The sequence below is a fragment of the Rhineura floridana genome, chromosome 7 (genome assembly GCF_030035675.1).
Source record: "Rhineura floridana isolate rRhiFlo1 chromosome 7, rRhiFlo1.hap2, whole genome shotgun sequence".
Lineage (NCBI taxonomy): Eukaryota > Metazoa > Chordata > Lepidosauria > Squamata > Rhineuridae > Rhineura > Rhineura floridana.
The window spans coordinates 67358347-67384231 of record NC_084486.1 but is presented as its reverse complement, the minus strand read 5'-3'; the positions used below and the strand labels follow the sequence as shown (position 1 = coordinate 67384231).

Genomic DNA, 25885 nt, shown 5'->3' with positions numbered 1-25885 from the left:
AGCACCGGAGTGTCTTTCAGGCACTCCAAGGGTAGGCATCTGCCTATACCACACATGGCAGATGCCAAAGGAGGCTGAGGGAGGTGCTACCAGGAAGAAGAGGGGATTACTATCCCAGCTCCTGGCTCCTTGCATTGCTGCTGCTGATGACGACCTTACTTAGAATGAGAGGAGAGGGCTTTTCGTGGCACAAAAAGAAGCAAGGCTGCAAGGAAAGGCTGCTTTCCCCCTTCCTTCTTGGCAGCCAACCTGCCTGCATTTCTTGACGCCTGCTTTGCTGCCACTTCCTTTAAAAAAATATTCTTATTTGAGAGGCTGCCCAGATCTTGCCTTTGGCGCAGACGAAGCCAAAGAGCAGTGAGGAAGCTCAGGACTTGCTCACCCCCCATCTCTGAGGCTAAGTGTGTGTGCCAGTGTCCCCCCTTTCTTTCACCTCCATTCCTTCCCCTCAACCTCTCTCCCCAAGATGCTGTAGCACTTGAGAGTTTCTTCCCTCCCACATGCCCAAATGCATGCACGTCTGCAGATGCTTGCAGGAGGGGCAGATGTGTTTGTGATCTGTCTTCTGCTCTACTTTCATTCTCTAAGTGCACGCTAACCAAGTCATCAGTTCTGATGATCATCCCAAGGCCTAAAAATGCTAACTTCCCTCCTCAATCTATCCATCCTTTTGTCTTCACAATCTAGTATCCCTACCACTACCACATTGCTGGTTTGTTGTTGTTGTTGTTGTTATTAAAAAGCTCAGCAGGTTGGCTGAGGCTGGGGTCCACATACTGCAGATGAAATGTATGTATTTATTTTATTATTACTGCATTTATATCCCAGCTTTCCTCCAAGTTGCTCAAGGTGGTGCACGTGGTTCCACCCCTTTCCATTTTATCCTTACACTAACCCTGTGAGGTAGATTGGGCTGAGAGACTGTGTCTGGCCCAAGGTGACCCAGTGGGCTTCATGGCTGGGTGGGGATTTGAACCTGGATCTTACCCCAACACTGTAACTCACTGGTGTTGGGAGGCAGGACTGTACATCTTCAGACTATCGGGGGGGAGGGGGATCCCAATTTGATTGGACCTTTGCATTAAGAAAAGAAAGCAACACCTTCCTGTCTGCAGGGAGCTTTTTATGGAAAGGGATATTTGGAGACGTGATTTTGCCACACACCATTTTTTTCCATTAATAGAGGCTAAAATTACAATGGGGGGGGTCACAAACTTTTTTGAGCTTACAAAGGGGGTCCCGTACTCTTAAAAGTTGGGAACCACTGCTCTAGATGGTTTTGTGTTTGCATGTTTGGGGGTGGGGAATGGTAAAAGGAGAGAGCAGAAAAGTACATGTGGTGATAATTACCTAATTAATAATGGCCATGCACAGCAAGCAAAAATAAAACAGTAGATAACAGGTTTCCTGGCATTGATAAGTATGTGCCATAATAAATGTTTTCAAGGTTCAAGACTCTGTTGTGTTAGAGACTAACACTACTACCTCTGAAGAAAATATCTTCACCTTTCTCCACTGTTCCATCCTAGTTGTATCTTTCATCAGATTTTATGCTAAAAAGTAATGAACTGCTTAATAACTCAATTAATAAAGTCTAAATGTTTGACGTAATTGTGTTTTACCAAAGTAACTTCTCTTCAACATTGCTGATTAATATTCCTAGCCACGGAGAGGTAGTCTGATCAAATGCACTTACAGCGGTTCAGTTTGAGAGAGACCACTCACGAGACTTAAGATGTTTTTCATGGTGTTTCTGATCCTGAAAATCTTCCTAAAAATTAAACCTAAAATTATTTTTCTAATGACCTGATTATCTTGGTAAAATTTTCAGGTAGCTGGATTGTTTGGGCCATGGTAAGCTCTTCAAGGCTGAGATTGTGTTTTATTGGGTGACCTACGATGATATCTACTCAGTTGTGTGTTGACCATTGAACTGCACTGTCACTGAGTCTGTTTTCCATCAAGTCTGAAAAACTGTAACTAGGGGGAGTTATGTCTTTGCCCAGTCTGGGAACGGACTGCCAAGGCCGTTGCTATGGTAGCCATCGCGATAAACTGGGAAAAGTTCTAGCAGCTATCTGTGTTAAGCTGAGTCTTCTGTGTATTGCCTCTGAACTGAGAGGTTGTCTTCTGTGTACCTTTGGAGAGAGATGTACCAGAAGGGGGGTGACTGAAGAAACTCTACATGTATTTACTCTTAAGCCTTTGGCCGTAATGTCTTAATAAAGACTCTTAACATGATCTAATGCTCTGAAGAAGTTTCTTGCTCAACTTAACTCCAACGTAATGTATGTTGTTTCACGCAACAATGCACACACGTCAACAGGGTTATGGGCCCAGATCCACAGCGCATTACACGGGAGTAAGTTGCTGGTCTGAACGGCAGACGGAGTTCCAGAGGGCAGCTTGATTGATTGTACCAGACGGAGGTGAGCAACATGGCTGTAAACCTGTCTGGGGGAGGCTTGCCAATGGAAAGATTGACGGAAAAGAATTATGGCAGCTGGAAGCCGAGGATGCAGGCTTTGCTGATAAAAGAGGATTTATGGGACACAATAGATGGACCCACTCCGGCGGTACTGACTGCGGCCTGGACGCGTAGAGATCAGAAGGCGCAGGCTTTTATACTTCTGGCTCTATCTGACTCTCAACTGCTACACGTGAGAGATGTTACAAACGCCAAACAGATGTGGGACGTGTTGGAGGCTCTTTATGTGCAACAGACTGCGGGATCAAGATTGTGTTTGGCACGGAAGCTTTATCAAATGCGCTTCATGGGTGAGTGCGAAATGTGTGAGCGTCTCACGGAATTCAGACGCCTGTTTACTGAGCTGATGGACCGAGGCGTCGAACACTCTGAACTTCAGAAGACCTATCTGATCCTGGCTTCGCTCGATGGGACTTGGAATAATATGGTCATGGCTTTCGAAGCCATGCCTGACGGAGGTCTGAACGTTGCGTTTATTGAGGAAAAGCTGACCCAGGATTGGCAGCGGAGACAAGAGGCGAAAAGTGCTGAGGAAAAGCAAAGAGCCAAGCTGAAAGAAGAAAGCAGCAGCAGACAGGAAAACAAGCAAGAGCATCAAAGGCTGAAGGCTTGTTATGCCTGTGGGGCTCGTGGGCATCTCCAGCGGGACTGTGCAGTCAAGCGCAACTCCAGGGACGGAGGCTTGAAGCAGGGAAGTGTGAACTTTGTTTGTAAACAGAAGCCACAAACTTTAGCACCTATTGACTGGCTTGTTGACAGCGGGGCAAGCCATATATTAATCAAAGACAGAAGTTTGTTTTATGCTTCAGAAGAAGTGCAGGATTTTGTGCAACTTGCGGATGGATCACAGTAACGGGTGGAAGCCCGAGGACTGGTGAGATTTAATAAACTTGGGATAATGTCAGAATGTTTGTTTGTTCCGGAATTGGCTCATAATATTTTATCAGTTCAAAAACTGGTGAATTCTGGGTATTGTGTAACATTTGATAGAGGAAAATGTTTTATGCAGAGAAGAGACAAAGTTGTCTGTCAGGGTTTTATGACACAAGGGCTGTTTAGAATGACCGTGGGTGTGAAGTGTGCTGATGCCTTGAGTTTAATGGGGCGGAAAGAGAATGACGGTCAGAGCTGTAAGAAGACAGCTGTTAAAAGCACACAGCCACAGTATTCATGTAATGCAGTCAGGCTGATGCCTGAAAGAGTGCATCGCAGCCGAGTTTACAAGCCACAGGGTAAGAGACGTGGCAAACGTGCACCTAGAGCACAAGAGAATGCATATTTCAGAGTTTGGTGTCCAGAAACACAAGTGCAAACATTTAAACCAGATCTTGACATAAATCTGAAAGGCACGAAGACAAACAGTCTGGTTTTGTCAGGAGCAAAGACAGGAGGTCTTGAATGTTTTGTGGATGCAGATCATGCAGGGGAACTGAGCAGTCGTAAGTCAACCTCTGGCATAGTTGTGATGTGGCACGGGTCATGCATTGACTGGAGCAGCAAGAAACAAAATGTGGTGGCAACCTCAAGTGCAGAAGCAGAGTATGTGGCTCTATCACAGGCCTGTAATGAGCTACAATGGTTCGCAATGCTCATGCAGGAGATAGGCATTGATATGCAGTTTCCGATTACTGTATATGAAGACAATCAGACCTGCATCAAGATAGCCACATCAGAAGCTCATACCAAAAGAACAAAACATATTAGTGTCAGATACTTTCACGTGAGGGATTGTGTGCAGCAGGGGTTTGTTGACCTAACATTTTGTGACACTAACAACATGGTGGCTGACATAATGACCAAGCCGTTGTGTGAGGAGAGATTTGGCAAACTGGTGACAAGGCTTGGAATGAGCCAAAGTTTGATTGAATAAAGTTCTAGCTAAATGTACAGAGATGTTTTGAACTGTACTGAAATGTAAGCTGTATTGCAAGATGTATTGGAGAAATGTATTGTTGTTATTGTTGTAATGAGTTACAGACATGATGGGAAAAAGGGGGGATTGTTGACCATTGAACTGCACTGTCACTGAGTCTGTTTTCCATCAAGTCTGAAAAACTGTAACTAGGGGGAGTTATGTCTTTGCCCAGTCTGGGAACGGACTGCCAAGGCCGTTGCTATGGTAGCCATCGCGATAAACTGGGAAAAGTTCTAGCAGCTATCTGTGTTAAGCTGAGTCTTCTGTGTATTGCCTCTGAACTGAGAGGTTGTCTTCTGTGTACCTTTGGAGAGAGATGTACCAGAAGGGGGGTGACTGAAGAAACTCTACATGTATTTACTCTTAAGCCTTTGGCCGTAATGTCTTAATAAAGACTCTTAACATGATCTAATGCTCTGAAGAAGTTTCTTGCTCAACTTAACTCCAACGTAATGTATGCTGTTTCACGCAACAACGCACACACGTCAACATTGTGCAACAGATTTGTGCCTGCGTGCAGTGGGACTTCCTTTTTCTTTCTTCTCGGCTGTAGCCCCCCCAATCTGCTCTGGAAAGTCCTGCAACCCTCCAGCACAAATTTGGGTGGGTGTGCAGCAATTACAGCAATAAATAGACAAATGTAAATACCACAGTTGAAATAAAAAGTGTAAATATAAAGAAATGTCTGTCTGCTTACAATAGGGAGAAACATATTTTTCAATATCAGAAGTACCTATATTTCATGAAAGTAATAAAAGGAAACCAGTTATTGCTAAATATCTCTTTCTCCCTCACCCCTTTCTATCCCTGTGTTCCATGAGCTTCATCATTTCTGCTGCTGTTACACACCTTTCCTAACTATTTATTCTTTGATAAGGGGCAGGGAAGCACTTCTTCATTTCTGGGCTATTAGGATTTTTGCGTTAACGAATTCCAAGTGAGTTCTCTTTTATTAGGGCGAAATTGTTCTTCTAAATATCTTGACAAAGTTGTTAGGGGTTTCAGAGGTATAGTTTAATATATCATCAGTGCTCTCGTATGGATCACTTCCTTCCGAAAAACTTCAATTGCAGGGCAGTCCTGCCAAATATGTTTAAAATCAGCTCTTTGGGATCCATACTTCAGTATATACGTAGATGTTATTCAGCACAGAACGCCTTGCTGTTAATACTATATATCGGGGTTCTCAAATCTTCTACTCAAAGCCTGCTTGAGATGACCGAACATTATTGAGTCCCACCAGTTACAAAATGGTGGTGGCAGACAGAGGCAGACTTTGGCATAATCAAATGGAAACCACTGATCTTTTCTACTTGTCTGATCCATCTTTGGAATTGCTAAATTCTTTGACACAGCATTTCCTTTATAGCAAGAGGTTTCATACCTTAGTTTTCTTCAAGCTATTTACAGAGATTTGCTCTTGAGGTATCATGACAGCCTTCCCATTTGAGGCAGAATTTGCTTCCTAATTAGGATGGTCTGAGTGGAGAGATTAATATCTCTCCCTTCCCACCCATGCATGCCTTTCAAAGTATCCCCATGTCCTGTAATTTCTTCTCCATTCTCCTTTCACACTCGTTTTTCCCCACCCACGCAACTGCCAGTTACCTTCATCCCTGCTCCCTTGTCTTTTTATATTCTCTTCATTCTTCTCTGACAGCTTTTCCTCGCTTATCTTCTTCCTTCTTCCAGTTTGTTTTTGTTTGTTGATGTTTAATAATAATAACTGTTTACCTCACTTTCTAATTTCCTTCAACATCTTTTGCCCTTTCCTTCAGAGGAGGGAGACTGTCCTTCCCTCCCTGCCACCCTGAAGTTCTGTCTCCTGGCCATTGTTTCTCAGCATGCAAAGAGTTAATCTAATCAGAAGGCTGTGGTACAACTAAGAGATGGGAGAGGCAAGTGAGGAGGCACTGGGTAGGCTGTGACACTGAGGCCCACCTGAAAGTGGCCCAAGGCCCACTGTTTGAAAAATGTTTACATAGATCTTGTGTTTAGGCTCTGCAAATACATTTTATAGCTAAGGAGCATATTTCAAATGGTGCTCCTTAAATATGTATGATTTAATTTTTATCTGAGAGGTCACTTTCGAGTTCTGAAAGATGCATGTCCCTTAAAGAAGTAAATAAATGTTTAAAGTTGAGCACTGTTAAAATATCTCTTACACAAATAACCAGTACACTGAATATTCAAATATGTGTTTTGTGTAATAGGGTGACTTCACAAGGACTGGTGAAAGGAAGCTGGCAGGAGTTATGAAAGATGGTGTTAACTCTGCAAATAGATACTACTTAAACCGCTTCAGGGATGCTTATAGGCAGGCAGTCATAGGTAAGATAGTTTTAATTGATTTTCATTCTGAATAATTGTCTGCTATGCGTCTACTGAAATTTCTTTTCATTTGGCTTGCTTTTAAAAAAAAAGGTTAAATTTATGTGGGCGTATACTATTTTGACCTACAGTAGGGCCCCACTCATACGGCGGGTTACATTCTGGACCCGCTGTAAAGCGGAACTCATTGAATAGAATGGCACGCAATGCCTGAAAACTGCCGTAAAAGTGGAACAAGCGCCGTATGAGTGGGGCTTTAGTCTAATTGCATCTAATTGAGACCGCTGTATTAGTGAATTGCTGTAAAGTGAAGTGCCATGAAGCGGGGCCCTACTGTACTGTACTACTCAATAGGTCAAAATCTTGAACTTTTAAAAAGTGTGAATTAGACTGATTTTTTTAGCTGACTTTTCTAGAAGTACAATAGGGCCCCACTCATACGGCAGGTTACGTTCCAGACCCCCGCCTAAAAGTGAAACCTGCCGAAAAGCGGAACTCGGTCAATAAAATGGCACCCGATGCCTGAAAAATGCCATAAAAGCAGAACAAGTGCCTTATGAGTGGGGCCTTACTCTAATTGAAAGCCGCTGTATTAGCGGAACGCCAAAAAGCAGGGCCTTACTGTAACAGCAATAAATCTCTTTCCACTAGTAATTGACAACGTTTTAGTACTTTGGCCTTGATAAAAACACCTTTTTTGTTTTTTTTGAATATTTTGGTTCATTTCTTGAATTATGGAGGAAAAGGTAGGGGAGGCTCGTTGTGAAATCCACTTATTGCCTTTGTAGATAAGGAGGGCAGACCCCCTTGTAATTTGAGCATTGCTTTGGCCATGCTTAATAATTTTAAAACATCTAAATCCCAAGGCTCAGACATATAACTTAATCAAAGCAGCCCATTTAGTGACTTACTCCCAGCTTTATTCCTCTAACCCTATGATATCTTTATACATTCTGTGTTTTTTGTGTGTGTAGATTTAATGCAGGGCATTCCTGTGACAGAGGATCTCTATTCCATATTTACAAAAGAAAAAGAACATGAAGCATTGCACAAGGAGAATATGAGAAGTCATCAGGAACTGATAAGCCAGTTATTGCAAAGTTACATGAAGTTGCTTTTACCAGAAGATGAAAAATTCCATGGTGGTTGGGCACTTACTGACTGCGACCCAAGGTATGCAGAATATTTTAGGGTTATATAGATCTTAAAATATTATGGTGTCTTTCACAATTGCCAAATATGTAATGAGGTGGAAGAGGGATACAGTGGGAATCAGGGAAGAGATGAGTCTTAATCATTTTTCAAGCAATTAATGGCTGTATTTGCCTGTTGTGCTAAATCTGGTTCATGCACTCCATGTCCCCCCATTTATTTTGCTGTGCATCCCCCAGGCACCTGGTTGGCCACTGTGAGAACAGGATGCTGGACTAGATGGGCCACTGGCCTGATCCAGCAGGCTCTTCTTATGTTCTTATGTTCTTATGAGAACTGGGTGTGAAAGCTTTTTTATTTTAGTTTTTGCCTAAAAGCAGTTTGTCGTATCTTCAGGCACAACAAACTGTGGGCAACACTAACTGGTTGATTTCAGTCACAGAAACTGTGGCTTCTGAAATTGGGTTGTAGATATTAATCAGAGTTCCCAGTTTGGATGACACAGGATGCTTCCCAGAGAGTCTCTACTGTCTCTCTCTTTGTTCTCAAATGAAGATCTTTTTATTTCCCCTTTCTCCTGTGTATGGAAAGATGATATCACGTGGGTAGGTAGCTCCACCTAGCAGTTGAAGGCAGAAGAGTACTGTTGATTTTTGTGGGAACTTCCTGTCCTGTGTAGCTCCCAGCTCAGTTCTCTTCTGCCTTCACACACAGCAGTTGATTGCTCTCTCTGCTCTGTGTTGAGGCCTGTATATTTGTCTCGTGTATTTGTATTATACCTTTTTGTGTTTTCCTCCTTCCCATCTTACTTTTCTCATCCCTGTTTTTTTTTTAAAAAAAGATTTTTTCCCTTCCCCCCTCCCCTGGAGCCCTTCCGCAGAACGAGGCAAGCCAGCAGGTGATTCCCCTCCTTTCCTCCATCCGAACTGCACAGGGGTGGGAATCTTGTAAGGGGCACCCTATGGAGGACTTAACACCTCCTCCCTTCCACCTGGACCGGCTCACTACTGCCACTCTCAGCGGCAACCCCCCCCCCGGAACTCACTACCCACGGAGACGGGAATTTACCAACAGCGTTTTTAAAACATCAGCGCTCCCTCCCCCACCTCGCAGCAGCAGTGCTCATCACACAAGCCCTAGGAGGAGTTTTTCTCCATCCTCCTAAACCAGTGGCGCAGTCTTGCTGTTACGGGCCGCAATGAGGTGTGCCACCCCCCTGAAGCATCAGCGAGAACATAGATGCTTCGTGCCTTCCACCCCCTGTAAGACCTGCTGCATGGTTGCTCCATGGGGAAAGCAACCCGCAAATTGGAAAGAGAAGAGGCCCAAGCCGCTCCCGTCCAAACCAGGAGCAGTGCTACCACTGTTACCCAGACAGGCCTTAGGGCCTTCATTCGGGCTGAACATCCAGACGGAGATGGCCATAGCCCGCCCCTCTTCCGGCAGGCTGGAGGTGGCTGAGGCAATGAATGTAGCGGTCAGGGTGGCTTCAGATGACGCAGCACCCATGGCTTGCAGGCAGACTGGCCAGACCAGGCAGTTCTAGTGATCATAATGCAGACGAGGGGAGGGACTCATACAGTACTGCTTTCAGGACTTGAAGAGACCAAGAGTCACTGTCTGAGGAAGAAGGCATACAAGCCCATCCTGGCTTGGAATTGTTTTTTTCTACCAGATCCTCACCTGAGGATTTCATGGGTTTTACAGACACGTTTGTCTCTTACCAAATGATCCATGTTGGGGAAGGATCCCAGCCCCCTCCCTACCCCCCACGCTCAAATTGCAAGGAGGGGCATATCATCCCTGTTGTGCACAAACTCAGCCTCTTCAACTACATTTATTGGCTCATACGCTTCAACAGTTGAAGGATCAACTCAGGGCTTCCCTCTTAGTGAATTTGGCCAGAGATCTCTCGGGCACAATATCCTCTATACAGCACCCCCCTAGGGACATGTCAGGGACACAGGGAGCGCAGGTGTCTTCCTCAGCCATCCTGTCATCATACCTGCGACCTACTACATCTCACAATTCACCTGACCCTTACACTGCCACTCAAGGTAGACACGTTCAACCTACAGAGGAGACACCTGTTGACCCAGACAATGAACTGATTGTCTTAGACGAAGAGGACTGGAGTGGGGAGCCAGAATCGGAAGAGATTTCAACCAATAGACTCTTCCAAGAGTCCCATTTCCTCCCCACCTTGTGCAAGGCAATGGAGTCCCTCAGCTTACACTCCCCTGAAGACCCTCCAGTCCCAACAATGTCCAGGATCTCGACAGTGTGTCCAGACCCAAAACCTAAGTCCAGGGTGCTCAAACTCCCTGTGTTACTGCCTAAAGTGATCAAATTCGAGTTTGATGTCCCATTACAGTTCAAGAAGTCGGTGTCAACTGCTAACAAATTCTATACACTGGAACAGCAGATTATGGACCAGCTGAAAGTCCCACTAGTGGATGCGTCCATAGTTAATATTCTAAATCCTTCCTTGAATCCTAAAGACTCAGATGCTCATCTCAAGGCCGCGACAGAACGCAAACTGGACCAAGGCCTCAGAAGGGTACATGAGGCTAGTGCGCTTTCTGTCAGAGCAGCAGCAGCATCCTCGTCTTCGCAAGAGCTTCTCTTTTATGGCTAGATACCTTCTGGATGGCCCACAACAGGACCCTACCAGAACACGCAAATCCTTGTTAAAAGTCTCTCAGGCAATGACCTTCATGGCAGATGCATCCATGGACGCCATGCAGTTTGCAGCATAGTCATTAGCAGTGGGTGTCTTCACCTGTAGAACCCTATGGCTGCGTCACTGGGAAGCAGATGCCACAGCTCACTCTAACCTTGCTTCAGAACCCTGCGTGGGAGGTAAGTTATTTGGCGACGAAGCTCTAGCAGGTGTTTTGAAGTCCAAGGACAAGAAAATCTATGCCCTCTTCCAGGAAGAGAGGACAGAAGGCAGTTTTGAAGAGCCTTTCACCCATATTCACAGTCACAGTCCTTTCGGAATTCTAGGTCATTGGGACGAACTAGGGAAACCTGAACAAATTGCCCCTTCTGGTGTAGACAACGTCCACAGACAAAGGGCCAACCACACGTTCCCAATAGACCGGTTTGGAACCCAGGCACGAGGGAACAAACATCAATTCTGACGCCAGCATCCCTCTGGTGGGAGGACACCTCCAACGCTTTGCTCAGTGGTGGAGGGACACGTCATCGGACCAGTGGGTATTATGTACCCTCAGAAAAGGCTTGAGGCTGGAATTTACATCCCGCCTGGTGAGATTTGTCCCATATCCTCTCTCGGCGGCTCAATACAAAAGAGCAAGAACCCTCCAAGCGATTGCCCATCTGCTCCAAATATCAGCAATAGAACCAGTCCTGATAGCAGAGAGATTTTTGGGAAATTACTCAATTTTCTTTACAGTCGCGAAAAAAGATGGGCCGTTCAGGGCGGTACTTGACCTCAAGAACCTGAATTGAATACATACAATACCGCAAGTTTTGCATGGACACCTTGCTCTCAGTCAAGGAGGCACTGAGAAAAGGGGGCTTCCTCTCCTCAATTGACTTGAAGGAGGCCCACCTCCACGTCCTCATCTCCCCCCCCCACAGATGCTACCTCAGGTTCGCAGTGGGGAACAATCATTTTCAATACACGGCCATGCCCTTTGGCCTGTCGTCTGCCCCCAGGGTATTCACGAAGATCATGGTTGCCCTGGTGGCACACCTCAGGATGCAGGGAGTCCACATATTTCCTTACCTAGACGACTTCCTCATTTCGGTCCCCATCGCTAAGAAAGGCCTGGGAAGACCTACACATCACCTTAGCCTGCTTGAAGGATCATGGCTTCCTAATCAACCAAATCAAGAGCCACTTAGTTCCTTCCCATCGCATTGTACATCTGGGGGCCACTATAGACTCACAACAGGGGACAGTACGGCTGGCACAAGACAGAATCAAGATACGTGCTGCGGTATCACATCTTAAGATTTCCACATCAGCAGACCTGATGCAGCTGGCCTCAGTGCTGGGGTTGATGGTAGCAGCTTTCCAAACAACTCCTTGGGTACGTCATCACTCTCGCCCCCTGCAGTGGGCATTTTCGCCCTTTCAGAGTGAGATAGCAGCCGGGCAGCACCGGAAAGTGTTACTGTCACCTGCGGTTTGTCAGTTCTGATGTGGTGGGCGCACGAACCCAACCTACTCAAGGAAGTACTATTCCAGGACCCCCCTATGTATAGTGATCACATCAGATGCCAGCCTATTGGGCTGGGGTGCCATTTGCAATGGTCAGATGGTGCAAGGAACATGGTCACCAGAGAAATCCAGGCTTCCAATCAATTTACTGGAACTTTGGGCAATCCGCCTGGCACTGACACACTTCTCACATGCCAGATGATTGGGGGCAGTACTCGTCAGGACAGACGTGTCCGCCAAATCACATTTGAACCGTCATGGGGGCACGCACTCTCCCCTTCTCCAGAGAGAAGCTTCCCTCATCTTCCAGTGGGCAGAAGAACATCTGGAGTCACTCACTGCATAATACCTCAGAGGGGAGGACAACAGTCAAGCAGACTGGTTGAGTCGGGAGAAAATACATCAGGGGGAATGAAAGCTACATCCCCTGGCCTTTCAGGCAATACTGGCATGCTTCGGCAGGGTCAGAGTAGGCCTTTTTGCCACCACTCTCAACTGTCAAGTAAAGAGGTTCTTTGTCAGGTATGAGACGCCAAAGGTAGAGGGAATAGATGCTCTCATGGCATCATAGAATCATAGAGTTGGAAGGGGCCTTGTTGGCCATTGAGTCCAACCCCCTGCTCACAGCAGGAAATCCACAGCTAGAGCATCTCCTGCAGATAGCTGTCCAGCCTCTGCTTGAAGACATCCAGCGAAGGGGATCCCACCACCTCCCTAGGCAGTCGGTTCCATTGCCGAACTGCCCTTACTGTCAAGAAGTTCCTTCTAATGTCCAATCTGAATCTACGCTCCTGCAACTTAAAACCATTAGACCTAGTCCTACCCTCTGGGGCAGCAGAGAACAAATCTGTACCCTCCTCTATGTGACAGCCCTTCAGGTACTTAAAGAGTGCAATCATGTCACCCCTCAGCCTTCTCTTCACCAGACTGAACATGCCAAGTTCCTTCAACCTTTCCTCATAAGACTTGTTCTCCATACCGGCTATCATCCTCGTCGCCCTCTTCTGAACCCGCTCTAACTTGTCTATATCTTTGTTAAAATGAGGCGCCCAGAACTGAACGCAGGTCAGTTATATGCCTTTCCACCTCTTCCAATCCTCCCCAAAGAGATCCAGAAAATCCGAGTTGAACCAGCAATGGTCCTGCTGCTAGCTCCTTGGTGGCCAAGGAGACCTTGGTTTCCAGAACTTATTGACCTATTTGTCGATCCCCCATGGCGAATTTCTCTCAGGAACGATCTGTTGTTGCAGGGCCGATTTCTCCATCCAGATCCCCGGCTGGCTGGTTTTTCATGTGTGGAAATTGAATGGCAATGTCTCTTGAAGAAAGGCATTCCGATGCAAGTTGTGGAGACAATAATGGCCTCCAGACATCCTTCTACCGTTCAAATATATGAGGCCACATGAAAAGCCTTCTTGTTTTGGACACAGAAACAAGGCATAAATCCAAGTAAAGCACGTATTAAAGAGATCCTCTCATTCCTGCAGCAGGGCTTAACAATGGGACTCAGTCCAAACACGTTGAGACGTCAGGCTTCGACTTTGTTGTCAATCCTATCTAAGTTTCCCGAAAAGCCATTGGGTTCTCACCCATTCCTGAAGCGTTTCCTTCGGGGGGGGCAACAATATTGGCACCGCCTACTGTCCATCACTTCCCATCTTGGGACCTGCACAAAGTTTTAATGGCCCTGCAGAAACCTCCTTTCGAGCCTTTAAGCCAAGTACCTCTCCATTTGCTATCCTTTAAAGTCCTGTTCGTTGTGGTCATTACTTTGGCCCGTCATGCGTTTGAGTTGAATGCTCTCTCCGTAGATAAGAATTTCTGTGTTTTTCATAAGGATAGGGTAGTACTTTACACTGCCCCTTCCTTTTGTCCTAAGGTTCTATCTACCTTTCACTGTCAGCAAGAGTTAGTACTTCCTTCCTTCTGCCTTAAGCCTGTCCACCTCACAGAAAAGGCGTGGCACTCACTGGACGTGAGAAGAGCTTTAAAAGTATATATCTCCAAAACTAAGCCTTTTCGTAAGACAGATAGTTTATTTGTTTCATTTCATCCAGTTTCACTGGGTAACAAGGTTTCAACCTCCACCCTAGGTAGGTGGATCAAAGCATGTATTACCTTGGCATACGCTTCGCTGTGACTTGGCGCGACCAGCCAGGATTGTGGCTCATTCCACTAGGGCAGCAACCACAACAGCAGCATTCTTGAGAAGTGCTTCACCGATGGAGATATGTAGAGCGGCCACATGGGCCCCTCCCAATACGTTTATTAGACATTACAAGATTAATACATATGCGTCCGCAGAAGCAGCCTTTGGGAGGAGAGTGCTACAGCATGATCTCTCTGACTGTCAATGAGTTCAGCCCAGCAATATTCCCACCCTACATGGTTCAGCTTTGGTATGTCCCACCTGATACCATCTTTCCATGCACAGGAGAAGAGACTTTTGGTCTTACTGTGAAAAGGGTCTTCTCTGTGCATGTCAAAGATGATATCAGGGCCACTCCCTAGGAGGGCTGGGCTGCAACCAAGGGTACCTTGTAGACCTCTAGCAGAGAGTGTATGAGTGCTGTTGCTTTATGTTATATGTCATGTTTCCTGTCACTGCTCTCAATAGTAGTTACCTTGTCATCAAGACCTGAGCTGGGAGCTACACAGGGCAGGAAGTTCCTGCAAAAATCAACAGTGCTCTTCTGCCTTCAGCCGCTAGGTAGAGCTACCTACCCACCTGATATCATATTTGACATGCACAGAGAAGACCATTTTCATGGTAAGACCAAAAGTCTCTTTTAATCTCATTTTGTTTCATCTCTGATGACTTTTATGCCATTTTTTAAGATTCTGCCTATCATTTTTTGTCTGTTTTTAAATTGATTTGCTGTTTGTATTTTCTGACTTTGAGCTGCCCTGGGAACTTGTTTGAAAGGAGGGATAAAACTCACCATAATAATAGATGCTTCAATAGTAATGTGTAAAACTGGTAACCATGTGGAGAGGTTAGATCATGCAGGATGTTACCACACCAGTGCCCTGGGGACTAGTATGGTAACATGCCTTGTGATCACGCACAAATAATATTATTGTGGCATGGGATTTGGTTACAGTGAAGCACAATTATGTATAGTTACATAGCATGAAGGTTGACCTTTCTATTTATTTTATTTATATATTAAATTTGTATCCTGCCCTTCCTCCCAGAAGGAACCCAGGGTGGCAAATAAAACACTAAAAACACTCTAAAGCTTAAAACCTAGACCTGTGAATGGTACCCTGTTACCTCATTAGATTAATGTACTTTGTGAAATACACAATAAAATAAAATTTTGAAGTAGAAGAGCAAGATTCCTGGATTTTATTGACAGATTATACTAAGCAATGCATCCATAAATATGGTTCATTGTTGTCATAACAGTATAACTACTAATTGGCTCCATACTTGTTGTAGGGTGTGTAAGGCTTTAGAAAAGTGGCTGTAAAATTTCCACATAATAACATGTAAAATCTGTTCATTTTTGTTTAGCCTCATTGATGCTACTCATAAAGATGTGGATGTTCTTCTTCTTCTTTCTAACACTGCATATTATGTAGCCTAGTAAGTAAGAATATTTCTACTTCGTGCTTTGAAAACACAGATATCAGGACATTGCTACTGTTTTTTATTGCATTGTAATAGGATTAAGGTGTGAGTCAATCCAGATCTAACTCTGGGCATTGATATTTCTTTGTCTAGTTATGATGATGAAGTAGATAAAGTAAATCAGTACCAAAGGCTGAGCCTTGAAGACTTGGAGAGAATAGAAATAGGTAAGACTCAAAAGTAATTGCATTTTAGCTAATTCTATCCCCATTTCCTGGCTAGACTATTAAGGTATTTGTCACAATAATTGAAAACATATGAATAACAGTCTGAAAGACTTCTCTCTTATATATAGAGCATCCAAGATTTGTTTGTTAATTTATATGCTCCCTCCTGTTGTCAAGGATAGCAATACAAGAGGTGCAATACCAAAAGGTAAAGGAAGACAGAGAGCTATCGCTAGTCGGGCGGTATATAAATTTAATAAATAAATAAATAAATAAAATAAAGACAAGAGGAAAACAGCAAATTCATTGTACCAACTATTTCATTATGTGTAATGAAAGTACATAATAGAACAGCAAAAGAACATTCTAGGAGGACAGCTGATCTCACCTAAGTCAGTGGAGGGGGTTCCACTGTTTCACTTTTCCCTGTGATGCAATCAGGTAGAATAGCTGCTTATGAAAAGAGCCGAAAGGTTCTGAAGTGTTATTTAAAAAGTACCTTCTATGATCCTAAAAATAATAATGCTTTTTAAAAAGGGCCTGAACCAACTCTCTTTGGGAAGCCCAAGTTCTCGTGCATGAGGCTCCATTATAAATACAAAGACACAAGTGGATATTTCCATACCCTAAGAGCTGTGATGCGCAACCCTGAAGAGGATGGAAAAGGTAACACACTTCTACAAAGTGTTTAGAGGAGAGGTATACCACTTTTTTCAAGATGTTTCTGAGTGCCACACAAAGAAGGTAGAATTTAATTGTAAGAATTTAGCTGAACAGTTAAGTGTTTAGATAACAAAATAGGTTCACTGAAAACAAGAGGGAAATGAAATATGTTTTTTTAAAAAAAACTTGAGTGGAAAACCTCAGCACTTACATTTCAGAGCCTGACTCTGATGGGGTCAATTAACAGTTGATTAACAGGTTTATATAGATGATAACTCATGTGTGGTGCAAAGTACAGTGAATTAGCAGGTGAGGGTGTTCAGCTCTGCCTTCACCTAAGACTTTTCTACCTGTAGTCAGTCCCTATATCTGCTGTTCTACTTTTGCTTCCTTCAGTATCTGAGAGAAAAGTGGGTGGAAGTACTGACTGCAGAAGAGAGAGGAGCCTCCCTTGTTTATATGTTCCTTTCCTTTGACACTTTCAGTGGCACACACATCACCTGCTGTACATTTGAATGAGGCAGTTCTGTAAGATTGCAGTTAATCAAGAGGGGATGAGAATTCATCCTATCAACACCTAGGAATAGTCCCCATTTTTCTGTGTTTGTGTTCAGTTATATAAGTGCATTAATGCTTAAGCCACGGTGCCAAGTATAGGAAGATGGGTCTCTCTCATTTCATGTTCCTTATGTTAAAATAGCTCCCTTGGTGAAACCGGTTGAAAAGCTTCACTTAAATGAAAGGCACAAGCTTCTAAAAGCTTGATTTTCACAAAACAATTTTCACAAAAATGTAATGTGAGAGATTAGGCTCTATTCAGGAGCATGATGGATCAATAATTTGTATTTCAGACACTCTTCAGTGCATTGCAGAGATGCTGCGAATCACAAAACAAGCCATGAGTCTAGATGTGCCCATCATTGAGAAAAAACTGGAGAGGTGAGTTTACCAGAATTCTTGGAAGCCCCAAATCATTTGAATCATGACACTTGTACCTAGTTTCTTAACCAGTAGCTGTCATTAAGGCTGATCTACCTATATATGTAAATAAGACATAGTACCCATCTATAAGTCTTTAAGACTGTGCCCTTTGGGGGATGGGTGTGGCTTTAGACCAAAATAGACATTGAATGTGGTTGGGAGAGCAAGTCCACAAGTAATGTTCCCTCTTCAACAGGTTCTGGATGTGCCTTCAGTGCCTAACTGTATAGGAGAAAAATCTACAGAAACTAGTGCTATGCTTAAGCCTCATTAAACAAAATATTATTTACTAGAGCATGTCTGTAAAGTAATGCATAAGTATTCTGTTTGAATATGTGTATTGCAGAGGAAGCTATTAATCTTCTTAATTCTGCAGGAAAAGCAGTAAACCCCACGAGGACATCATTGGCATTAGATTGCGGAATAGAGGCTCCCTGGCTCAGGGAAAGAATTACTTAATGAGCAAATTCTCGTCTCTTAATCAGAAAGTGAAACAAACCAAATCCAATGTAAACATCAGCAACCTTAGAAAGTTGGGGAACTTTACGAAGCCTGAAATGAAAGTCAACTTCTTAAAGCCCAACTTGAAAGAAAATCTTTGGAAATCTGATAGTAGTCTTGAAACTTTGGAAAATCCCATGACAGATACTAAAGGTAATGTAGAATCTGACATTGAAATCTCGTCAGATAATGACTCATTCCATTCAGATGAGTACCTTACAAATTCTAAATCTGACGATGACCAGCAGTTCATGGACTCCTTAGAGAATGTGGGACAGATAGATTATGTCCTGCCTAGTTGTGGTATCATTGCCTCTGCTCCTCGGCTAGGCAGTCGGTCCCAGTCTATAAGCAGTACTGACATCAGCATTAGCATTCCTGTTCCTTCAGAAATCCATGTGGCACACTATGAAGACCAAACTAACAAGTCTGAATCTGAAGGTAAAAAACCATGGGAACCTCCTGCTACTGACAATGCCGTAATGGAGTTCACTAAGCCGATTGATGCCTACTGCCACAGATTTGTGCAGGATGCTCAAATTAAGATGACAAGTGTTTCAGAAATGGAGATGAGTTCTCGACAACCTCAGCAAGAAGTGGACCATGTTAGCAATAATGCTTCTAAGAAAACTGAAACTTGCTTGGGAAGAGCTAGTGAGGCTCCTTCTAGACCATCTAAATTGGATGTACCATTTTCTGAGTTAGGATCACAGTTCTTAGCAGTTGAAAACACTAATGTTTCTAGGTCTCATAATAGTCCAGGCTCCTCATCCAGTGTTCTTGAAGCTGAGTCAGGGTTTCATATGACCCCTTCACCAGCTGAAAGTAATGGCAGTAGAGCAGTCTCTCCTTTTGCAAAGATCCGTAGCTCCATGGTTCAGGTGGCTAATATTACGCAAGCTGGTTTGACCCAAGGAATCAACTTTGCAGTGGCTAGAGTCCAGAAGAGCCCAGCCGAACCAGAATCTGTAAATGAAATTCAGCAAAATGAACTGCGAGAAATGTTCACCCAGTGTCAGACGCGAATAATTCAGATCTAGAGATCAAGCTGTTCAGATCTAAGTTGTACATAGAAAAAGTTTGTAACATCTCCTTGCAGGGGGAGGAATAAACCAACTGCTGCTAAGTATTGGTATAAAAAATGTCAGTAACTATGTTTACAGAAAGGTTTCGGAGTAGTCAATTAGATTCTGAACAGGTTTCAGAATTAACCTCAGGCAGCTGACTGGTGAAGGTAAACTGTATTAAACAGGTAGCTCATACACCAGTGGTTGATGTGCATGTTAGTTTGTGTGATCAATTGAACAATTATCTTTTGAGAACAGTTTTTATAGAGCTACTGATTTATGTAGAAGGGGCTGGTACTGAACACCTGTTAACGTTATTAATCCTGCACTGTACCAGTGAACTGTTTTACTCACAGATGACATTCTATTTATTTTTCAGACTAACTTTTTAATTTATATTTTTAAATTTGTGTTCTTGATGTTCTAGCTGCATTCCTAAGGAAGTGGTCTCTGTAGAGGATTTAAATATGTATGCACAGGGGCTTACTCTCCTTCCTCTCTCATCAATTCCTTGTTTCTTCCTACCTCTGTTAATAGCTATGTTATCTTGGAGCAATCTAATACAGTAATGACTAAAAGCTTGCAGGGCAGCTGCTGAAAAGGTCTGTCTTACTACAGAAAATCATTTAAAAAACTTAGTGTGTCTGTAAGCTATTATGTCTTGTGTGATGAAACTGACACCTTAGGCTGAAGCCTTTTTTGAGGAAAAACAAAGATCTAACTTAAAACAATGTTGAATGTCAGGTATGTGCTAGTGTATTCATATAAGAAGACATAATATTGCATAAACAGAAGCCCAAACTCACCCAAAATAACTTAATCTGAAACATCCATGAAATCATACAGCTGATACTTAAAATCTGATTAATGCAAAGTGTTTCAAAACAGTTGTAGCTGTAATCAGTTGTGAGACCAATTCTGGCTGTGTCACAGTACTGGTGGAAATGAGGCTGCATCTAAATGTTTCCCCTGGGAATCTGATTAAAAAAACCTGATGTGTAAGAAATCAATACCTACAGCTCATTCTTTTATTTCCAGAAGAGTCTTGTGGCTGATGTTCTATAGTAGAATGTAGCAACAGAAACAACATTGGGTTCAGCTATCTAATGCTTCATAGCCTCAGCAGTCCTCATTCTAGAGCTAGGGTTTCTGTTTGTTAGTACATGTGTACTATAGCTAGGCTGCATGTACTGTTCTAAGCAGTTAATGAGTGTCACAATAGTGGTATGATGTCATTTAATATCTCTACTGTAACATAAGTGATCATCAACTTAACCAGATTGTCTTTGTCTGATCCTTTTGATACTGTTCCCATTTTGTTATTTATTTCTTATTACAGTAATGTGTATTCCTTTTTTTGGAGTGTCTGTATAAATTTGTGAGTATATTTAAAATAAAATTGTACTGTTTTAACATGGGAGACCTATATAAGAAATATTTTAATAAAAAATTCTAATAGCATGCATTTTGGTGTATGTGATTTAAAATACTTAGGTCCTTTTTAGTTCTTGAATTTCTAAGTAAATACGCCTTTCCCCACTATTGGTCTAAAACTGGTTCAATATCCAGTATCAGTCTTTGGCCTAGTTTGCATATAATGCTTAATAAACCATAGTTAAAGCTGAAGCATCTAGCAGATGATCACTTAAACCTTAGTTTAGTACATCAAAGAATCAATATGTTTTATGCTGTTTTTGAATACTTTCTGTGCTGGTCATTCACCATAATAAAGAAAGATTAACTGATTGATCAAAGAATAGTTAAAGTACAAATGAGAGCCACCAAGTCTTAAATGGTTTGAAGTGTTTGCTACCCTTCACCCGCAGCTCTGTAACTTTTGGGTGGTGACAGCACCTTAAGTGTAGTTAAGGGGTGGAGGTTGTGGCTTGCATATAACCCTAAGTTATAGTTAACATTGACTAAGGTTTATAAACCAGCTACCAACTTTGGTTAACTAGTGACCTTTAACCATAATTAATAAACCATAACCTACTGGGCTAGGTTCACACATAATGCTAAGCCATGCTTTAATAAATAATAGTTTAGTGCAGGCTTTCCCAAAATGGTTGATAATTGATCTGCTGGGGTCAGTAGTACTGAGCAGGAGTGAATATAGACCTGGGGGTTGAAAAGGGCCTAAGGGGGGAAAAGAAGTTTATGAAGGATAGTGTGAAAAATTTAATGAGGAACTATGAGCCTCAGAAATAAAGGGCATGGGCATGTACAGCGTGCATCCCACTTGCCAACGAGGAAGCTCTATTTAATAAGATTTGACAATACAGTACAACATTTTTCTCAGAACGTGCTGCTTTATTTTACTTAATTTTTTTTCATTTTTGATTCCTCATAATGGTGATTGGTGATTAATAAATGTTGACTATATATTGATATTTCTACATTCCTAAGAATTTGAGATGGGATTGATGACAACTTTTTAAGCTTGTCAAAGGTACAGTGAGCTCAGAAGTTTGGGAAAACCTGGTTTGGCATTATATATACAAGTGAGGCCTTTGTATTCTTGATTCTTCAGATGTTGTTCGAACAGTCAGATATGTAGTCTAAAGAACTATTCTTTCTATTGTGAATTGTTTGGAAGGCACTTTGAGGGTAAAGTTGCTTGCCTTAGTAGCAATCTTGATGCCCCATGCACATCTACTATAGTCCCCAGTGAGGTGTCCAGTGCAACATCTGCTGCAACTTCTTGGGATCAGTTTCAGTTGATGTGGCCTGATGACGTGGATAAGGTGCTTGTGACAATGAGGCCAGCAATGTATCCTCTCAACCGTTGCCCTTTTTGGCATATTAAATTGCCGAGGAGGTTTGACGAAATGGATCCAGGGTGTGGTCAGTGCATCTTGGCGAGGGGAAGTGGTCCCAGCTGCCCTGAAAGAGGTGATGATCCAATTGCTCCTGAAAATGATGATCCAACCACTCCTGAAAAAGCCCGCCCTAGATCCATTGGTTAGTGACAGCTACAGCCCAGTCACAAATACCCTCTTTTTAGGGAAGGTGATTGAGAGGGTTATGGTGTAGCAATTGCAAGTACTCTTGGATGAAACAGATTACCTTGACCCATCCCAATCTGAGTTCAGGCCTGATCATGGGACTGAATCAGCCTTGGTCACCCTGATGGATGACCTTTATTGGAAGGACAGGGGGCGTGCGACCCCCTTGTTCTTACTTGAACTCTCAGCGGCTTTTGATACTATTGACCAAGGTATCCTTCTGAGCCAACTTGGTGAGATGGGTATTGGCAGTACTGTTTAACAGTCGTTCTAATCCTATTTCCATGGTCGTTTTCAGAGAAAGCATTGGATGAGTCTTTCAGCCCCCTGGCAAGATGAAGGCACTGTGGGTATGTGGTTCCCGAGTTTGGATAATTGGTCAATTGCCTGCTTTGGATGGGTCGTACTCCCTCTGACAGAGCAGGTTCATAGTCTAGGGGTGCTCCTGGATCATCTTTGTTGCTAGAGGCCCAGGTGACCACAGTGGCTAGGAGTGCCTTTTACCAGCTTCGGCTGATGAGACAGCTGTGGCTATTTCAGGACTGGGATAGCGTGATCATTGTTGTCCATGCACTGGTAGCTCCAGGCTGGATTACTATAATGTGCTGTATGTGGGGCTGCCCTTGAGGTTGGTCTGGAAGCTGCAATGGCTGCAAAATGTGGTGGCACAACTGCTTACTGGGACAAGGTATCACTAATATGTTACTCCGCTGCTGAAAAAACTGCACTGTCTCCCATTAGCTACTAGGCCAAGTTCAAGGTTCTGGTTTTGGTATACAAAGCCATAGCATCTTACTAGGAGGTCCATTCTACACAACATAAGAAGCGGACCTTTAGTGTAGTGGCACCTACCATTTGGAATTCCCTCCCCTTAAATATTAGACAGGCACCACCTCTGTTATCTTTTTGGCACCTACTGAAGACCTTCCTCTTTCAACAAGCCTTTTAAGTAGAGACGTTATCCCAGTCTGTCTGTGTTGGAATTGTTTTTAAAGATGTTTTGTTTTAATATGTTTTAAACTCTTGTTTTTAAAATGTTTTAGAGTGCTTTTAGTATTTTTATTTGCCGCCCTGGGCTCCTTCTGGAAGGAAGGGTGGGATATAATTTTAATAAATCAAAAATAAATATAGTTCTAAGGTTTTAGAAAAATCATTAGTTTGCAAATACTCGTTCTATTCCTTGATTTGGTGGCTTTCTTTGAGGGGTTACTATGTTGGATATCTTCATTGATTTGCCTGACCCTCCCAAGAGGGTAACCAACCATACTAGAGAGACTTGCCACTTGCTGTGCCTCAAGGGCAAATATAGAGTCTAAAAGATTCCAAACATCGGATGTCACCTGATTAGACATTAGTTGATTAAATCTGCAAATCTTTGCATATTAAAAAGCCTACTATTCTTGTATAAATGTACAACACACCAGTTATGGGGCATTTCATCTTGTGAGAAAGGGAATGCTTAACATAGCATCTGGTGCTAATTATTTTAAAAGTTTAGCTTTAATACAAACGTTTAAAAGTTGCATGATGAATGGGAAAGGGAATTTTTAAAAATCAAACTGACTAAATTTGAAATCCTATGGATTACACAAGTTAATTCATTACTTTGTAAAGAGAGTAACTATACGGAAATATGCTATATCTTTAAAGAATTGTGCTTGTCTTGGTAATAGCCATACCGTTGTGTTTATTTTGGCAGGAAATTTTTTGCTCTTGAGTTCCTAGTCAAGAATGATACTCAGGAGCTATAAGACTTGTAAATGTTGGCACTATCAGCCAGTCTAGAACATTTTCAAATAGGGCTCCTCAGAGGCTTAAGGAATCTCTCAACTACCAGTGGTAAACATGTTTCTGTGAGAGATCTTTCTCATCACCCACAATCTTCCCTTGCCAACTGTGTGTTGGACCCCAGTGAATATTTTTAACAGGCTCGGCTAGCATCTGTATTCTCCTGAAATGTTCCCTAGCGTCCTGTGCAACACACTACAGACAAGAGGAAGGATTTCTCTGAAGGTAGAAAGCCAAAGCCTGATGCATTCTACTTTGAGAGAGTCTTGACGTTTTCATTCCTCTTGGGTTTTCTTCTGAAAAACAGAATGCTATTAATTTGTCTTCGCAGATATTGCACTGGGACTGTTTTGGATAGAATTTTCAGGAATGTGCTCTCCTAAATTGGTTTAATGGGAATTCAGAACCTTGTCCCAGCAACTGAAACTGTTTGACTAAGTGCTACACAGAATGTGGCTGTGGAATCTACTTGTACTTACGGTATCAGTGAGTTTAATTAGTGTTCCCTCTGCCCAAGCTGCTGTTAAATGCTGTCTCCAAACTGCTGCTGTTTTGAGAGTATCCATCATGCCTCTGAGTGGTTAACAAACCTACAGGTACCATGTTACTGAGGATCTACTGAGGTACCAAAATTTGAATTTTGGGAAGAATAAAACATAGACTTGACCATGGCAAGTTCCTTTTCTACAGGAGATGGAGGGTATTCTTGAATGGATTGGTCCTCCTGTTCACTCCAATGGGCAGGGTATGCAAACCAGACCTAATTGCCATACTATGTGGGAGACAGCCTCTCCCAATTTTGGGAGCAAACAGTGAATAACTTTGGAAATGACTCTTTGATAGCAAAATAACAGGAAAGAGGAAACAGAGGTATGGAACTTCCCCAGACCCAGGTAGTACTGGCTGAAACCCTGAGAGCTATCCCCAGTAGTGACTATCACCTCTCCAGTGTGGGCTGAACACTCTCCATCTAGCCACTGTATAAAAGGAATTTACTGTGGTTAAGTCATTTCTGTTTTCCTCCTATGGAGGAGAGTATCCTCAAACAGGATATTCAAAATTGTACCCATCTCCAGGTGGGGTCCCCTGCTGCAACTATCACCTAAATTGAGGCTGCTGACTGAAGGGCACCTCTGAAAGCAGCTTCAGAAGAAGCAAAGACATTCAGCTCATCCTGATAATTATGATGACCTTGGGGCTGCCCTACAGGTGGCCGGAGCACTGCTACTGAATGCAGCTTAAGTAGCGGTACTTCTAGTGAGTCTAGTCAAAGAGAAAGTGATTCGTCTGAGGCCCAGAAGGGGATGCTTCATAACACAGGGAATACAGATTTTGATTCACCATACTAGCGTGGCTTTGAATACTTTCTTCCCCACGGTTTTTGGGTGGAAGGACACAAGTAATTCTTCTGGATTGGCATGGCACAACCAGATGCTGGAGGTCAAGCCCATACTCTGCCACCTGCAAGGGTGGGGGTTGAATGCATCTTGTATGCCCTCAGAAAAATAGAGTAAGTAACAATCATTCTGTTCCTGGAGTCTGATGTTCCATTCACATTATTTGTGGAGCTTCTGGAGTAGAGAAAAACTGACTATCCTTTCATGAGAGCAACAGAAACTACAGCACTCTGTTGCTGCAGAGCCTCCACCGTTGGCTTGAGGCTTTGCATGTGTCTTTCTGGCTAAATATCCTGGGACGCAAAACAGATCTGATTTGTTTTGGAGAATCTAAATATCTTTTGCCTTGACGACATTGTGTAAGAAAACTATCTTCAATCAGACAGGCCAGTAAGTTTCAGACAACAGCCTTCCTGGATACTTTGCAATCAGCCAATTGCCCATGGAAGAAGCTGCTCTAGCTAAGTGAAATGTCTGTTCTCCTCTGACCTGGCAGGATACTGGCATCCCGTTAGGGAGTGTATAGGTTCTATGTTTATACTGCTGTTTAATGTGACAGCAAGGACTAATAAGACTTGAAGGTGGTGGCTTTTCTTAG

The 25885-nt window shown here is 43.1% G+C and overlaps 1 protein-coding gene across 2 annotated transcripts in view; it reads left to right on the top strand.

Moving 5' to 3' along the window:
- Positions 1–20542, top strand: part of INPP5F (inositol polyphosphate-5-phosphatase F) — an 89815-nt gene extending 69273 nt beyond the window's left edge. The window contains exons 14-20 of one of the 2 annotated variants that reach the window (XM_061635833.1): positions 6617–6734; positions 7709–7907; positions 15602–15673; positions 15812–15885; positions 16423–16551; positions 17400–17487; positions 17906–20542. In XM_061635833.1, the coding sequence (XP_061491817.1) occupies positions 6617–6734; positions 7709–7907; positions 15602–15673; positions 15812–15885; positions 16423–16551; positions 17400–17487; positions 17906–19070 (1845 nt within the window). In that variant the 3' untranslated portion in view covers positions 19071–20542. The remainder of the gene's footprint in view (positions 1–6616; positions 6735–7708; positions 7908–15601; positions 15674–15811; positions 15886–16422; positions 16552–17399; positions 17488–17905) is intronic. The other variant, XM_061635832.1, reaches the window with a different exon arrangement.
- Positions 20543–25885: the final 5343 nt, after the last annotated feature.